Source organism: Pseudonaja textilis, chromosome 4 (genome assembly GCF_049901715.1).
Source record: "Pseudonaja textilis isolate UNSWEBS1 chromosome 4, rPseTex1.2, whole genome shotgun sequence".
In the NCBI taxonomy this organism is placed as follows: Eukaryota; Metazoa; Chordata; class Lepidosauria; order Squamata; family Elapidae; genus Pseudonaja; species Pseudonaja textilis.
Genome location: NC_141993.1, coordinates 12,800,849 through 12,819,209, shown reverse-complemented (window position 1 = coordinate 12,819,209; position 18,361 = coordinate 12,800,849). Strand labels below are relative to the sequence as shown.

The following is an 18,361-nucleotide window of genomic DNA, read 5'->3' as shown; positions in this document are numbered from 1 at the left end:
TGAGAACTAAATTCTTAAAAACAACATGGAAAGATTCTCAATAAAATGGATGAGTTAAACTTCAGAATAGAGCTGTCTTAATTAATGGGGAAATGGGTTTTTTTTTTCTATGTTAAACCAAAATATTTCTAAATCATTCCTTGTTTTACAAACTCTTAGCTGTGCATGGTTAGATGCACATAATAATATTTTGGTGTCATGCGAAATACAATATAATCCACAGTCCTCGGTGCCATCATCTGAAGGGCAAGTAAAAAAACATCGACTGACAGAAATATCCACATAAGTGGAGTCTAGGCTAAAGAAATTGAAGGGCAGTTTTGAGAAAGTTCTGCACCTGTATAAGTTTTGGAATAAGGCATAAATCGTAAATTCAAGGTTATTACATTGCCCATTGAAATCAATCATGGTTATACTTTGAATGAGCTTACTCAGGATTGGTAATGTGTATATAGTATTTTTTGGACTTCAACATGCATTTTTTCCCATTCAAATAGATGCCCTCTGATTTTAAATGGATAAAATAACTGTCAGGACAGCCCCTAATTTCAGCTGAGGTACAATATCCGAAGGCTTCCTTTGACAAAATAGAAATTGCTAGAATAAATAATGAAACTTTTCACATTTTATCAAGCGGGGCAGGAGGAAACTCCCAAAATCTTCATCAAAACTGCACTCATAGTATTTTTAAACTCCCCCACATCAGTTACACGTGGTTTAGGGACTTGAGCTTACTCCCTGGAAGTTGCATGAATTAATTTTTCTTTTGTTCATCTCATCCTCATCTTCGCACTCTCTGATAAATTGTAAATACAACCAGCCTCCGCTCCTTCAGTTCGGATAGGTCCTACACCTTGAACAGAAGCTCTTACACCCGGGACAGCGTGATGATCGAAGAACTTATGGTACCACCAAAGGACACGGTGAGTTCCTTGTGACTCTGGCTGGGAGGGGGAAGGAGGGATTTAAACGCACCCTTTGTGCAGCCCTACAGCTGGATGGGACTGGCCAGGCTGCCATCCTTCCCAGTCAGCACACCCTGGGATGATTCCTGGACTTTGTAGCTGAGCCGATTAGGAGAGGAGAAGATGGACAAGCCATTTCCTCTTTATTTTCTTATCGCAATAATGTATGTGCTGCTTTAATCCAAGCAATTAAAGCCGAGGCTTGACGTTTTTGGCATACATTGTGACCTTGGTGGCACAGTGGTCAGAGTGCAGTACTGTAGGCTACTTCTGCTGCCTGCCGCCTGCCTGCAATTTGGCAGTTGGAATCTCATCAGGCTCAAGGTTGACTCAGCCTTCCCTCCTTCCCTGGTGGGGTAAAATGAGGACCCAGATTGTTGGGGGCAATAGGCAGACTCTGTAAACCGCTTAGAGAGAGCTGCAAAGCACTATAAAGTCTTAAGTGCTATTGCTACCAAACTGAAAATGCCCTGTTAACTAGGAATTTCAGCCGGTCAAGTACTTGGTAACCCCATTTCCATGACTGTCCATGATTCTTCATAAATTCCAGGTTTAAAAGTTCTCAGTTTGTCAGCCTTCCTGACTTTTTATTTATATATTTACTATATTTGTATACTGCCACTCTCCATGGCTGTGTAGAGTTAAAATAGAAAAACAACAACAACAAACAATGCATCAAAGATGAAATTTGAATTCTAGGCTAATGCATCAGGATGCAATTAACTCATTAAAAGCAATCAACGTTGCTGAACTACAACTCCCAACAACCTCAGAGTGCAGGGCCCCTGGAAATGAAAGTTCGGAAAGAGCCCGAAGCCAATGTAGCCCATCCTTAGAATTCAGATTCTTAGTTTAATTTTTTTCCTACCAGTTTTGAAATTATTATTAAGTGTTTAAGGACAAGAAAATAAACTGAATGGATGCAAGGTGACTAAATGCAGGGTTAATTAAGCAGAATACCTGTACATTTTATGTGGTGTTGCCTTTAGTTTGCCAAGATAAGACTCCTGTTTATGCCCTGAAACTACATCGTGAGGTGTCCCTTTGGTTCGAGACATTGTGGAATTTGAATGTGTTTTTTTTTCTGTAGTCCAGGAGGGAAGATCACTGAATAAGCTATAGCTGCAGTTGGTAGCCAGCATGGAAGACTTCAATTAAATAACAAGATGCTGGCCTTTCTTTGCTAAATTAAACACACATTTCTACTGCATTAGATTCTCACAAAATAGGGGCTGTGACATCAGCATATAGGCAACCTCTGATTGCTGTAGCACTGCTACGCAGATTGTGTTGCGTCCATGGGAGGAGGAGTTCAGGACAGTCAAGACAGCGGCCACAACGATGCAGTTGAAGCCCCACTCACTGTTACGTGTACTGAGATCCAGTGGTATGCTTCTGGCTGTCATCTTGACTCAGGAACTGTCCAGCAGGCCAGTGGTCCTGAGTTCCATCAGACTAAGACAGGAGTCTGCAATCTGCAGCTCTGGAGCCACATGCGTCTCTTTCAGCCCTCTCTGCTGCAGCTCCCTGCTGGCTGATCCCACCACTGGCTGGCCCCTCCCCTCCCCATCACTCCTCGCCTGGCCTTGAGAAGGCAAGGGTGATGGCGGTGGATGGAGACTCACTCCATATTCCAGAGCAGGAGGTGACTGGGCAGGGGAGGAGTGAGTGACGTGGAATTGGCCACCCACCACCCAGTCACACGGGTTGTTAAATTATTGGCTCCTGGTGTTTTCTGTGGGAAACGAGTCCAAATGGCTCTTCGAATATTTAAGGTTGCAAGCCCCTGGACTAAGAGCTGAGCTAGCTGTGAGATTGCACAAGAGCTCTGGCCACCATTAGAGTAAGCTCTGCCACTACCTGCCAGACTCTGGTCTGACATAGGCCTTTCGCTCTTGTTCTTCGTCCTCCATTGGTCTCAGAGATACCTAGCCTGGACTTCGGGTTGACTTCGTTGTTTTTACTTAACTGATGGAGCTGCCTCTTCTGTCCACTTTTGACAGAACGCCAAATCTGGACCTACCAGTAGCCTGAAAAGTGTCCATGAAGTACTCTGGCTGAAAAAAATACCCACCCCACCCCCGGAATGCAGAAAAAGAAGCATTCTGAGATATAGCAGAATATCTGCATTAAAAATGAAGAATCTTCCTCCTCTTGGCTTTATCAAGAAAGGTGGAGGGGAGAACCCTGCCAGGCATGCTATGTGCTGAGTATCTGCACCTTGCCTTTTAAAATTGACAAGTTGTTCTAGGTTAGACATCCATTTCCTTATAGGATAATATTGCACTGAAGCAATTGCTGATGAGTTTGAGTCAGTTGGCTCACAGAGGTGGTTTGGTGCCTGGACAAGAGCCTTGTATCAGATCTCTTGTCCTCCTTGCTATTCATCTTCTGACTGCAATGGACAAAGGCAATGGTTGGACATTGTGTGGGGAGATGCAGGCCCAACAGTCCATTTAACCCAGAGATTTGGGGGACAACAGCTGCATAATCACCATAGTGTTACAACAATGTTTAGAAGGGAGATCTCTTTGGAGGGAAGATGGCAGACAAAGTTAATAAGAGAGGAGAGCAGAGCAGAGACCCAGCCACTTACCAACTCTAACCAAGTAAGTAAAGCTGGCAAAATATCCATGAAATTTAAAACAATCACAATGACCGTGACCATTTCTTCCCGAGGACCTTTTAAGGACTTGATTGTCATAAAGCACAGGATATTTCTTATTTCTTGGATGAATTAATTGTTTCTTGTTGGCCATCTCTTTGAAGCCTCCGGCATTTCCTAGAGAAGTGGACTCTGATTCCCTCCGGCACTACAGTTGGGCTGCAGAGACTTTGGATAATGTTAATCTTGTGTCTAGCCCCATTCACTCAGGGTAAGTAGTTCGGATACTATCCTTCCTTCACTCTGGGTGAAACCAGGCAGTGGCTTGGAGGAGAGGGAGCAACCTATCCACAGTGACCTTCCTTGACATATATTTCCTCCATACCAACTGTGGAATTTGATATTTATCGTTACTGAATGTCTACACCACCGTTGTGTTGCTAGCAACACTTAGAGTAGTTTAAAGTAATCAAGAAATACAGAACAAGAAACCTAGCAATAGAGTTGATGCTTCTGATAGCAAAACAATGAAACCAATATCTTTAAAATATTAATTTGACCTGAGTTTGGGTGCCACTTCAACAGCCCAGAGCAAGAGAGAGACATTTCAAGATAAATAATTAGATGGCTTTTCAGTTAAACATTTAAAACCATGAGTAGTCAGTCCTATTCCATAATAGGGAGCTTCAGCTTTTTAGCAGATCCTGTTTCATACCAGTGCCCAATCTCTGTCTTGCTCTGATATTAACTTTTGGAATTAGAAGGTAAAACGTTTCTCCTTCCACAATGCTGTAGTAAACATGTTTTAATCATGACTCAACTGGATGCATTTGGAGGAACTGGTTGTGAGTTTTTTCATCTTGGATATATGGAAGAACCTTTTCATTTCCTGTATATGTAGAGATAGATGATAGATAGATAGATAGATAGATAGATAGATAGATAGATAGATAGATAGATAGATAGATAGATAGATAGATAGATAGATAGATATGCAAATTCTGACTCCATTCCTCTAACTAATAAGAAACCTGGAAACTGCTCCATATGGTAGTAGAGATGTGTCTGTTCTGCTCATGGATTTTTTTTTTTTTTGGCTTTATAATCTCTTGTGCTTTGTGAGCCAGAATCAGAAGAGAGGGAGGCTCAGAGCACACCAGTGTACCATCAAAAAGAGGACAGGAACTCAACCTCCATGGTCATCTGCTGTCTCCCCCACTCCCCCCCCATGAATAACTCTTGAGCTCAAAAGTGCTTAGTCCACTGCTTTGATTTAAGACTACTTTATGGAACTCAGATATTTTCTAAGATTGACATCTAATCTAAGGGTTCCTTTTTCATACCTGCACCAATTGCATTAACTTTTGCAAAGGAATTAGCCTTGATAGTTAATTAGACTAGGTGAATGACGGAGAAATAGATATGGTGTCAGCAAAACAGCCAAAGTTCCATGAATTTCACTTCCATTTAAGCACAATTAAGACGATTTGATTTCCCAGTAAGTTATGCCTGGCAAAAAAACCCGAAATGTATTTTTCAAATGCTAATAATAATCCTCTCAAAGTTTTTGTAGACTATTTTTAAATGTTTAGACACGTTTGCTATAATTACAAGGTAGCTTCCATTTCCTCTTCTTCCCTTCAAAAGCATATCTATAATTAGAGCTATAAGCAAAATAATTTTCCTGCCACCAAATCAAAATATGAACGAGGCTTTTAAAAAGATCTACAGTACAGCTTTATCCTTCAAGATCTTTCCTGATCTTGGTCAGCCTTGTGTACTGACTTATCCCAAATGGACAGGAATCTAGAATAAACTCCCTGGTTCCCCCAAATGTCAACACTGTTTGTGGCACTATTAATATGGTGACAGTTCATCTTCTTAGCTGATTCATCCAACATGTACGAAATAGAGATTTGGGCAGCTGCATTTGAAAAAGGGGCAGCTCTTTTCGTATCACTCCGAGTGAGAATACTTTGCTTCCTTCTCCTTAAAAGTTAAGTAGGAAGCATTCCAGCCTGGAAAGGGCATTTTTTTTAACCTTGGCGGGGCTACTAAATCTCTATTTTCTGTTTTCTGCACAGGAGTGGATTTTTAAGCTGTGCAGATGCAGATAGGTAAACTCAACAAGACGTCCCATAACAAAGTACATTTATTGGTTCATCAGGTATCCTCATAACTCACATTTGGGACGAAGTTCTTCTCCTAACCCATCTCGTAGTGATAGAAAGCAGCTGCCATGAGTTAGTGAGGAAAACTCCCCCCAACCCATCGAGGGTCAAAACAGTGACCAATCGGGATTACAGATGTGGCCACGTGACATGAACTACATTTCCCAGGATATCTTTTAACTACATTTACCATGATGCATTCCCTTAAGGGGACAGCTCATAATTCCTAAGTGACTATCCAATTCCCATAGACTGGGACAGCACACTCTAGATTCCCACAACAGAATTGTGCGAGATGGCAAAGACACATGGCCACAAGCCAGTATAGTTCCTTCCTAATAACTCCTACTGGGAGAATTAACCAGCCAGTTTGTAGAATGGTTGACCCAGCACCAGCTGTTAAAACTCGCATGTCAGATGCCAAAGACCAGCTGGGAAAATACTTCTTGGCCATACAAGATGGGAACTCTGAAGAGTATTCTGGTAAAGGGGGCCTTGGGGGGAAGGGGTCCCCAAATGGCTCTCAGGCCCCAAGTTGCTGGCTATCAAGAATGTACTTGCCTTCCCCTTCAAGCATGTCCGTTAAACCAGGGTCTCCAACTTTGGCAACTTTAAGCCTGGAGGACTTCAACTCCCAGAATTCCCCAGCCAGCAAAGCTGGGAATTCTGGGAGTTGAAGTCCCCTAGGCATAAAGTTGCCAAGGTTGGAGACCCCTGTGTTACATTTAATGTAACTCCTATATCTGAGATTCCTTAGTTTTCCCGCACAGGTAAAAGTCGCCTTAGTGGCCGTATGCTGTTAAACCTTCCACTATTTTTTCCTAGAAATTAGGAAACTCCTCGTATCCAGACATCCAAACAGTCAACATTTGAAAGGTCCCTTGTTTCTTTTTCTGTCTCTGGCCTTGTGCGATTTAAGTTAAACACTTTCTCTAGTCCTTCAAATTTCTTGATCATTTACCACCTCCTCCTCCTCCTCCTCCTCCTCCTCCTCCTCCTCCTCCTCCTCCTCCTCCTCCTCCTCCTCCTCCTCCTCCTCCTCCTCCTCCTCCTTCTTCTTCTTCTTCTTCTTCTTCTTCTTCTTCTTCTTCTTCTTCTTCTTCTTCTTCTTCTTCTTCTTCTTCTTCTTCTTCTTCTTCACAACAACAATAATAGTAATAATAATGTTTTGTCCATTGAATTGGATGTTGATTGGATTTTTTTCACAATACTTTTTAAGGCTAACCATGATTTAGGATTCAGGCAAAACCCTAAGGTGTGACTAATTGAAATTGGCAGCAATTGCTTCTAATGGTCCAAGATATACAGGAGCAGAGAGAATCAGCGCAAGGGGTAGGATCTCAGTGCTTTGCTGCTGCAAATACAGTTTATCCTGAACATTTGCACTGTATCGTTTTTGCAAGCTCAATAAACCATCGGTTGGGAGTTTCAACCCGTAGGGGCCAAGATCAAACAACAAGCTAAGCCAAAATCAAACACATGCCATCGCAGAGTGTGGCATTGTCTCAGATAATTTGCCTTCTCAAACAGAATCAGGATTGAGTTGGAAGGGACCTTGGAGGTCTTCTAGTCCAGCCCCCTGCTCAAGCAGGAGACCCTATACCAACGTTGGCAAACCTTTTTCAGCACCAAGTGCTGCAAAGGGAGCATGCACCGATGGGGGGGAGCACCGGAAACCGGAAGAGCAGCTCCCTGGTGCGCATACGTGCCGGGAAGCTGAGCTTCCGGTTTCCGGCATGCGCATGCACCCCAGGCAGCTGGTCTTTGGGTGCCCATGCATGCTAGAAAACGGAAGACCAGATGGACGGTGCGCATGCACGCGCTGGAACCCAGAAGAGCAACAGGCAATGGCTGGCACGCCAGGCGAGATGGCTCTGTGTGCCACTTCCAGCATACTTGCCATAGATTCGCCATCATGGCCCCTATACCATTTCAGACAGTCTCTTCTTAAAAACCTCCGGGGATGGAGCCACCCAGGCCGCCTAAAGGCAAGCTGTTCCACTATTTAATTGTCCTCACGGTTAGAAAGTTTCCCCTTAATTCCAGGTTGGTTCTCTCCCTAGTTAGTTTCCATCCATTGTTTCTTGCCCTGCCCTCTGAATAAACTTTCCACATGGTATATTATACTATGCTTGTTATAACGTAGTATAATAGAATAAGCTTCCCGCATAGTAGCCATTGGCAGCTGCTCGCCAGCTTTGCTCTGCCCCTCCAGGAATTGCCCACCGTAATTCAACAATCTTGCTAAATAGAATAGAATAGAATTCTTTTATTGGCCAAGTGTGATTGGATACACAAGGAATTTGTCTCTGGTGCATAAGCTCTTATGTACATACAAGCAACAAATGATAAATCATGATCATCAAATATAATCATCATAAATCATAAGCTACAACACTAAATATAATATAAATACAACACTAAATAAAGAGAGGGTAGCTGTAGATAGGCAAGAAAGCACTGTGGTTTGTAAAAAGAAAAATTAAGGTGCCAGGCATAATCTAAATATTTCAGCAATGTTACTCCTCCTGGACAACTTTGAAATAAAGAAATAAATACATAATAAATAAATAAATAAATAAATAAATAAACATTTAAAATACTTGCTCTCATAAATGAACTGAACATCCTTTGCCATCATCAGCCTTACATCCTATAACATAATCCACCTTCCAAGAATGCAGGCACAGTGCAAAACAGTCCTCATTTTTTTCCTACCCCATGCCAGACTATGGATCCTCATCTTCATCCAATTTTTGAGCAAAGGTTTTAATTTCAGCAAAATGCACACCGCTATCGCATAACTTCTTTCGCTTTTAAAACAGTGAAATAACCCCCATCTCTCTCCACCACTTAGGACCAACTGAAATGCTTTGCTTTTGTTATACTGCGTTTGTTTATGATCAACATTTTTGTTGCTTGCTTCTAATAATCTCATATTAATTTTTCCCCAATTTGCTTTCTAAATTATTTTGCAGCTATTCCTCTCCACTCCCACAGTATGATTCAAGGTGATGACGCTGTCTGTGACTTCTCATTTTGCCTCTCCGTGTGTTTATTTTATTTTTACTCCCAGTTGCAATGTCTGTAGATGTTTCAGTGCGTCTCCAGTCTTTTCACCTTCTGCGTAGACTTTCCTCTTTTGTCTACTTGTTGTCTTTAATATTGTGCTTTAGAAATTGTTCTGTAACTCATATCATTAGTCTGATAATTATATAGATGGTCACTAACTCTTAATGTCATTTATACAAACTGCATGAAAAAAATCCTTGTCTGATGTCTAGGAGGGCTGATACTAGAGGAATTGCTAAGTCTCGTATCTGGTGGAATTTGCCAGTGAGGATCTATGGAAGACGTTTCACAAGAAAGAAACTATTCCTAAAATAATCAGTCAAACTGCAGCTTGCTTCTATGGCCTTTCTAGCTGGGGGACCATAGGTACTTGCTGAGCTTGAAATATCAAACCTTGATCAGCTCTTAACCATGTCTGTATTCACATTTAGCATCAACGGTGTTGTTTAGGCAGATGGTCAGAGAGAATTGTTTAGCAAATGCACTAACAAAAGCCTTTAGGCCTTCCAAACTTGGGAGCTTTTTTGGTCAGACTAAACCAACCAAAAGGGAACCATTTGAAAATAAGCTAAGTTCTTGGGACGGGAAGACAGTTCTTTTCCAGACAACCTCCTGCTGCGCTGCATGTCCTGGCGTTGACTTCCCAAGAGTGAGAAAGAAGTTCTGAGGTGCCCAGAGTTGCTTAGGATGGGCAGCCATCTAAATCTTTTAAAGAAATAAAGAAATCACTTTCCCAGCATAGGGGAGGGAGACCAGGTTGGAGCCTCAAGGCAAAAATTAAAACACATGCGACAAATTGCGAATTTATTCCAGGGCAGAAGAATGTGATTTTTTGTTTTTTGGCATGCTTCCACCTCTATAAAATCAATGTTGGTCCATAGCCTTTTTCTTTTTTTAAATCAAGAATTAGAAGGATTTTTTAAAAATCTACAATCACATCGAGATTTTAGGCCTGGAAATGTAGAAAGGATAGTTAATTTAAAAAAAAAAAACTACCCTGCTTTAGAATAATGTACACTTGTACAAGTTAAGGAACTAAGAAACAAACAAATCCAGAGCAGTTTAAACTTTCCTTTTGCAGTAGGCGAAATGAAAGCTGCAGTTATTTTGTAAAGGCAAAGGGCGAATGGACTATAGAAAGTGGACATGTCCGTGTTGCTTTCTGAAGAGCTGTGTGGAAGCGGTCTGCCATTGTTTTCAGAGGAGCTCTCAAGCTCTTTCAATAAATGGTATTTAATTCCGGCAGAGCCCGAGGGTTAGATCTCATGGCAAATGAGCTTCTGATTGTGTCCCATTCTGTTTGAGAGGAGTGAAGGGAACACACAAGACTACAACTTGCTCACAGAGCATCACATGACCAAGTTAGGTCCAGTTTGAGAAAAACTCATTCTTAGCTGCTCTGCCCTGTCCGGTCTAGCTCAGTGGTCCATCAGTCTGCCTTCGGATCTTCAGGTTGGACTAGAGTAAGACCTGAAGGACAGATACCAAGGAATCCTGGAGGAACTGAAGGCTAGCCTGGACCAGTGAAGGTCAGTCTTGAAGATGGCAAACCCCTTTCCTAAGGGTCGTTTATCACTACGGAAGCCCCACCTGGATGTCTGTGAAGTCAACAGGAACTGCGCTTGGCTCAAGGAGATCTTATTTTTGTCCTCCGAGCTCAGCAGAATTTGAAAATCTTTTTCAAAAGAAAGCCAGAACATCCTCCATGGGGCAGCAGTGGGATCAAAGTTGGCTGCTTTCTTTAAGAAACCAACTACGAGGAACTGCAGTAGAACACCAAGTACAGGTTGATGATGAGAGATTTTAAGGAAAAAAAGAAGAGTTTTTTTTTTCAGAAAGACTTTTTTTTTTAAGAGGAAAAAAGGTGTGGTCACGCATGCATGTTGCTCTGATAGTTTCTGAAGAAATAAGAGTAAAGCATTGTTAAATGTGAAATGATTAATTGCTCCTGCTGATAAGGCATGAATCATGCACTGATAATTTCACTATAGGAGATGGGGTGCAATCCTTAGCCATGGTATCATGCAATCATGTGATCAAAATAACGAAAAAAGCCCCGTTTCTCCTCCAAATAATCTCTCACGCAAAGAATTATCTGTACCCTTTGCTGAGAAATCAGCTGCCCAAGAGCCACCCAGGACCCTGCGGTTCTATCCAAATTCAGCCACATTAGTCTTGGCTGCTCCAGGGAGCAGAGTGGTGGGCTCAGTGTCACCTCCTCCTGAGTAGACCTGCACTCAAATGGCGCCCAATAAGTGCCGGCTGTTCTCAGAAGGCTTTTCCTTCTCAGTGCGTGAGGTTGGTGTTAGAGATCTTTTTACTCTATGCCAGCTTTTTCCTGACGTTGCTCATTCCTCTTCCCAGTTTTCTGGTCAGCTTTATGGTGGATGCCCGGGGGGGCTCCATGCGTGGCAGCCGCCACCACGGCATGAGGATCATCATCCCGCCACGCAAGTGCACGGCTCCCACCCGCATCACTTGCCGCTTGGTGAAGAGAGCCAAGCTGGCCAGCCCCCCGCCCATGGTGGAAGGAGAAGGATTAGCCAGCCGGCTGATTGAGATGGGGCCTTCCGGGGCACAATTCCTGGGGTAAGTGGCCCTCTGGGCTGATGGCTCAAGTTGTTTTTCCTCCTCCTGTCAGTTGGATCCTTGTCTTCCCTATTGTGATCACCCTCTGAGTGTTTGTGGACGTTGGTGACGTGTGTTGCTTCACTGGAGGCCAACTCCCCACGGAAGCCAGGGGGAGCTTCTCTTGAACAGGTGGGATGGGGTGGAAGGAGGAAAGGAGGAAAGTTCAGCAGAGACCTCCCTCTGCCCTGGGCTCCAATCCGCCTTGGTCGTGCTACCCACTTATGTCCAGAGCTGTCCATGCCCATAGACTCTCTAAAGAAACGCGCTGTTCCACCTTTCCTTCTTCCTTGGCTGTTGCCCATCAAAGGCAGGAGAAGAAATAGCCTGAAAATAAGCATACTCTAGCTGTCAACCTGTGGCTCCTAATTTCCCCTCTTGTTTTTCTTCCTGCTGCATGGATGCTACTAGTAAACTGCATCTTCCCACCAATCCTCCCCCTTTAATTGAGGGCGAGAGCCTGGTTAGCCGAATCCTGCAGCTTGGGCCTCAAGGGACCAAATTCACTGGGTAGGCTCTCTCTAAGCAAAAATATCAAATGTCTGCGGTTCTTTTCTTGTTTTGACTTGCTTTTTTTTCTTTCTTTCTTTCTTTTTGGTTTTTGTGTTTTGATCATGCCCATCTCTTTTTACGTTCCCTACGACAGTTGCAGCAAAAGCTTCCCGTCGTTTTAAATATCACAGGCAGTGAAACCATAGTGGCTTGATGGTAGTCTTGACACTGCTCCTGTTCAACTGATCTTGTGCTTTGAGCATGTGGAATTCACGGCAAGCATTTCTGCTTTCATAAGTTCTGTGCTTTTTAATTTTTTAATTTTTCAATAATAGCTTTTTCTTACAGTCTCAGCTGCATTAACTATACCTTTCAAAAAAAAAAAAAGAAAGTTCCACCCAAAACAGGTGTTTATTTCAATTTGGTGATAGAATTATTGACAAGGCTTTGAAGTCTGTGGAGGAAGAAGATACCCCAAACTGGGTCATTTTTAGCGATTAATATTTGTAATATAAGGTTGGCCCAGTTCAGCCCTAAGATGTTGTCGGGCCAAAAGGAACCACAAATGACTCTGATTCAAAATAAAGACATGTTGAGTAGTTCCTTTATTGTAGACCAGGGGTGTCCAACCTTGGCAACTTTAAGACTTGTGGACTTCAACTCCCAGAATTCCTCAGCCAGCTTTGCTGGCTGAGGAATTCTGGGAGTTGAAGTCCACAAGCTTTGCTGGCTGAGGAATTCTGGGAGTTGAAGTCCACAAGTCTTAAAGTTGCCAAGGTTGGACACCCCTGTTGTAGACAGACTCTTGTCAGGCTGAAGCACTTCTCTGCAAGACTTTTAGACCTACCCTACAGTCTGGTGCAAGGGTTGGGGAGGTCTGCCATCACCCTTTTCCTGCATACCAAAGACTCCAAGCTTCTTTGTCTCTTGTTCCCTGGGAAAAGTCCTTGCCACAGGACACTATAATTCAAATTCCCGGGAGAAGACCGAGTTGGGAAGATGCTCCTCATTGTTTGGGTTGGTGATGGCTTTATAGGCTGCACATGGAAGCCGAACCCAATGGAATGGGCCAGGTTTGAAGAATGCTCAAGGCTACCAAACCCCAGTTCCCCAATTAAAACTAACCCCCCCCCCAAAATATATTATGTAGATATTTAAGTTGCCTGAGGAAACTTGTTGTGTGAGTGTAAATGCAGCCAGACAATCCTTGAAAGGATGAGGAGTGGCAGGTTGGCTCATCCTATCAGCAGAGGAGGAGCTCCTGTTCCATTTATTAAATGCCTCTTTATCTCCAATCCAGCTCTTCCCTATCTAGTTACATATCTACACACACACACACACACACTTTTTAAAATGTTTATAATTGATCTATGTCTATAATTTACACTTTTATTTGTGTGCGTCATTTACAAGCATTTATATTTAGAATTCACACACAGGGACACTCCCCTGATCTGAAAAGAATTCATATTTAGAATTGTTGAACTCCTTAAATATATTGACAGCTGGTATTCCACAGTTGTGAAACTTAATCTACCCTGCTATTCCAAGCCGCCTGTTGAATCCCTGTCCTACCTTCCCTGTGAGTTTTGTTTCTATACATGGACATAACTGTGCGGGCTTTACCCAGAGAGACACTAACCAACAAAGATTGCATTTAGAAGGTATTTGTTGGTCTGTTTCAGTGTTTTGTACACGGGGAGCTCTGAGTTAAAGTTAGATTACCAAATGCAACAGCCCTTGGAGATGTTGCTGTTTGCTTCCAACCACGTAATTTGAATAACAATCTATGTTGTTGTTGTTGTTTTTTTGGGGGGGGGGGATAAGAAAAGGCACAAATTGAGTTAAGAACCTTTCCATCTCATGGCATTAAGCATGTAAATAATAAAACCAGAGGATAAATTAATTGGATGGTGCCCTAACTGCTGCTGTTCCTAATGCCGTAGTTGGCAATGCAGAAGAAAGCCGGGGTCCCATCGTGCTTATTTATTCACTGCCTGTTCTCAGCACGGTCAGATGCTCTGTGGTTGTAAACTATGAGGAGTTGTCACTGTTTTTCCACCGATAAACCTCAGTAGGAAATTTATTGAAATACACTGAAGCTGCATTATTCCGTAAATGCTTACCTTTCTGTGATTAAATTTTTCATCTAGGAAATAAAGAGAGTGCCTCTGCTTAGTTTCCATGCTGGTGTTTTGCCATTCTGGGTGGAAGGCTCTGAGATATGATATCCGTTATTTAGAAGGGGGTGGAAAAGAGGGACAGGGTTTAGCTAACCTGGGGATGTGCATACAGCTATGCAAGATTACTGTGCTTGTGTGACTCTGCAAATCCCCTGGTTCTTGATGCTTGGGGAAAGAGACGGAAGGGGTGGTTTGTATGTAGCTGATCGGCCTCACTAACTTTAGCACGGCAAATTACAACGATGGCAGGCAGGGGTGTCTCAGATGTATAGTCAAAAAGGAGAAGAGAGAGACATAATGTTGTGACAGCTAAAGCTTTGATGACAGCATGGTGGCTCCATCTTGGCTTTTTTGATCATGTCCTGCAGATGCCCCTTCCCCAGAGACAGCTCTTGTGCTACAGCCATCAGATGCCCACGGCAGAATTCCTACTCAACCCATTGTAGTCTATTGAAAGATGGTGCCAGAAGGGGAAGAAGAACCTGGCCAGCCCCTCATGGCTGGTCAAAATTTAATTTTAATTGTCCGAGAGTTCACCTTGAACCAGGGACTGGTCTTAGGGGTTTTTTATACGAGAGAGTTTGAATGGTGTAAGCCCCGTGGAGTCCCCATTTGCATCATTTGGGCAGCTATATCAGTGTTGTTGAATAAATAAATCTCGGGGTCATAAAATAGCTTTGGAGGTTGGAAAACATCTCTGAGAAGAAGCTTGCCTGTCTCCCCCTTGTCCCCCAGGTTCAAGCCTCATCTTTTCTATAAAACCCAGCAGGAGATTGCATAAAGGAGAGTCACCTTGTGGCAAGAAGGGCGGCCAGCAAATTTAATAAATCAATAAAAATAAATAAAAGGAACGGGACGAAGGCAGGATCCAAACCAGGGTGGTGGGTTTCTGATAGTCCAATTCAGGACTTAAGCATCCCATTGCATCTCCTGCCTTCCCTTGTCTGATTTCATCTCGAATGTTTTGCTGAGAAAGTTCTGCTCTCCATCCCAGGGAAAAACAGAAGTAGCATGTCTGCAACGTGGCTCTTCTTTGAGAGGCTGTTTTTTTTTTTTCAGGGAGCCTTTCTTTCTCTACAACATGGGGAATCCGTGGGCTGCAGCACAAACCACCTTCTTGAGACTTGCACAGCCTCTCCCTGTTTCCCTTCTAGGCTCGGCAGAAAAGAGAGCTTGAAATTGTGTTCCTTCTTCCCCAGGAAACAGAGCCTGGTTATTCTGCACCTGTGTCGTCCTTCTTTGCAGAGAATTTGGAGGCACAGAGTGAAAAGCATCCCCCTCCCTCTCTCCCTCTCTCCTTCGCTCACTTTCCTCCCTCCCTTCCTTTTTCTCTCCATTCCATCCCTCCCTCTCTCTCTTTCCCTCTTCTCCCTCCTTCCTTCTCTCTCTCTCTCTCTCCTTCTCCCTCTTTTCCTCCCACCCCTCTATCTTCCTCTCCCTCCTCTCTCTTTCTTTTTCTCTTCATCGCCCTCCATCTCCCTCCCACTGCCTCTCTCTCCCTTTCTCTATCTGCCTCCCTTCCTCCCTCATCCTCTCTCTCTCTCATTTTCTTTCTTTCTCCCTTCCAAACTCACCCTTCTGCCTTTCTCCCTCTCACACACACACATGCTAACCCTGAGTAAGTTTTGAATTTGGGATAAGGGCGGGACCAGCCCTCTCTCTGTTTGCATACTCAAAGACATCCACCTGTCTATTTATCTGTCTCTTACCCGTTCGCCTAAATTGTGCTCCACAAAAGCTAAGGCCAAATGGGAACTCTTGGGAGTTACTAAGCAAAATGGCGGTCTCTGTGGCTCTAGTGATATCCGTGGCCGAGAAAGGGAGAGAGCTGGGATAGTCTCAAGAGGAGGACAGGCAGGATCTGGATAAGATTCTCAGTCATTTGGGCTCTGTGCACCGTGTTTTTCTTTTCACGCTTGCTCAAAGCAGAAGAAATTATGAATGCAGAAAAAAAATATATACTGTCACGTTAACATCCATTGCATGATACAGAGCAGCTCAGGTGCAGAAAGCAGCATTCCTTGAAACTGGCCTTATCACAGCAGATCTTTCTTGCCAGATCACATCTCCTGAGTATGACCTCTTTCTGCGTAAGCAACTTTCCAAAGTTCCTTTTTCATTTGCTTGTACGTTATTTCTGTAACTCCTTGTTTTCGTGTGAATCAGCCTTTGCCAGCACTCCCGTGTCTGCTTTCAACCTCGGGTTTGGTGTTGGGGGTGTGTGTGAATGGAACGGTCAATTGCAGGTCAAGCGGGAAAGGTTTTGTGGCTTTGCCAGTGGTTAATTGCTTGCAACCGAATGACCAAACAAGCCCAGCCCGTTTCCGGCGGCCCACGGAGAAACCGCTGCCAAGTGGGGAGCCCTCTGGCCTCAAGGGCTTTTCTCTCTCTTTGATGCAGTCCGGTTGTAGTGGAAATCCCCCATTTCGGATCCATGCGAGGAAAGGAACGAGAGCTGATTGTGCTGCGGAGTGAGAACGGGGAGACTTGGAAAGAGCATCAGTACGATAGCAAGCACGAGAACCTCCTGGAGATCCTGAATGGCATGAACGAAGGTAACCGCCCCCGCCTTGCAAAGGCCCCTGGGCAGAACGGAGACGGGGGCAAACTGAGAAACACGCACGGTCCTCGTCGGGGACCATCGAAGAAAGTGCAGGGGGGGCGGGAACGGGAAATGGAGCAGATTTCTCTCTGTACAGATTTCTCTTCTAGTAGAAACAGAAGGTAACCATTTGACCATTACAATCCCTGCTAATAGGTTTTGCTTTTTTCTTTAAGCGCTTTTGATATTTTTGTTAATACCGAAGCTGATGTTTTATCGGTTTGATACTTTTGTTCTGGCTGCAACAGGATAGGGCCCGCTAAGCAGCACAAGTATTCTGTCATGCCGGGTGTCAAACTCGATTTCATTGAGGGCCGTATCAGGGTTTTGTTTGACCTCAGGGGACCTCAGTGGGCATGGCCAGTGGATGTGGCTGGGGTGAGCATGGCCAGCTTGATCTCACTCGTGTCTGGGCACCTGTGATGGCCCGGGTGCCCCTCCCACCCAAGCTTCGTTTTTGGCTGGGACAGCCTCCTTTTGCTGGCCAAAGGCACCACGGCCCAGTCCTTCGCTGTTTCCAGGGCAGTCCCGCGGGCCAGACCCAAGCATCCTATGGGCCAGATCCGGCCCATGGGCCTTGAGTTTGACACTCTTGCTCTAAGGCCCCCAGCCTTTGGGGCATCAGGGACCACGGAGAGAGATTTTTCTGCAGACCGGAGGGGGTGTAGTTTTGCCTGCTGCCTGCATTCTGTGGATGGGGGTTTTGCTTGTTTGCGTGTCTTCTGACCCAAACCTTGTTCCGAGGAAATAAACACCAAACAGAGGTAAAAGCAAAACCTTTTTATGCTTCTCTGTGAATTCCGTTCATTCATAGTTAAAAGGCTATGAAAACTAATTGTGTCTGATAAGAACGAGCTTTGCCCAGATTGAGCAAGGCTGCCAAGAACACTGGATTAAGTTGCCAAGAAATATTCAAAACAAAATGTCTCCAAACACAAACCAGGATAGTCTGAATGTCCGTCCACAAGGCTTGAAGTGCAAGAATTTCTTTGCTTCCTGCAAAGAATCCCGGTCCCTCAGGCTGGCTTTTCTCTCTTAAGGGAGGGGCCATTACCTTGCAGCCTTACTCCAGAGTTGCCTGTGCTGCTGCAGCTGCTCTTTCCTTCGAGCAGCCCTGCGCGCATGTGCACTGTGCACAGGCTCCTCGGGGTCCTCTTCATCACTGCTGCCAGCCTCCACAATCTCCAAAGGCAGCCTCCCTCTCTCTGATAGTCCTGTCCCCATCGCTACATCATATACCGGCCCCTCATCTGAGGCCTTGCTCTCCAAGACCTCAGCCATCAGCACCTGCTGCTGGCAAACCACAACAGCGTGGCCCAATTTCTGGCATGCCACGGCCCAGTGCCAGTCCACAGACCAGGGGCTTTAATGTTCCTGGTTTCCTCCTGCATCACCGCTGTTCTGAATCTCTGCTTAGGGAATCTCCAAGAATGCCCGGGTCCTCTTTGTGGGAGAGGGCTCCTTCAAATGAAGAAATTGCTAAATAAGCATTTATACCTGCTCTCAGGTGCACTGAGCAGCCTCCCAGCTCTCTGGTTCTTTGCTGTCTGCTGAACGTTCCCCTCCCTCTGCCTTTCAAAATGTTAAAGCCAACCTGGTTTTGCTGAGTGGAGTACCATCTACTGGCCAAGATAGATATTAAA

General features: G+C 44.3%; 1 protein-coding gene across 11 annotated transcripts in view; it reads left to right on the top strand.

Annotated features, from left to right (window-relative positions):
• ANK3 (ankyrin 3) overlaps positions 1-18,361 on the top strand; it is a 318,758-nt gene that overhangs the window by 257,324 nt on the left and 43,073 nt on the right. For 7 of the 11 annotated variants that reach the window (XM_087932241.1, XM_087932251.1, XM_087932246.1 and 4 more), the window contains 5 exons: positions 821-923; positions 3,735-3,841; positions 8,720-8,752; positions 11,178-11,402; positions 16,517-16,671. In XM_087932241.1, the coding sequence (XP_087788367.1) occupies positions 821-923; positions 3,735-3,841; positions 8,720-8,752; positions 11,178-11,402; positions 16,517-16,671 (623 nt within the window). The remainder of the gene's footprint in view (positions 1-820; positions 924-3,734; positions 3,842-8,719; positions 8,753-11,177; positions 11,403-16,516; positions 16,672-18,361) is intronic. The other 4 variants (XM_087932252.1, XM_087932247.1, XM_087932249.1 and 1 more) reach the window with 1 other exon arrangement.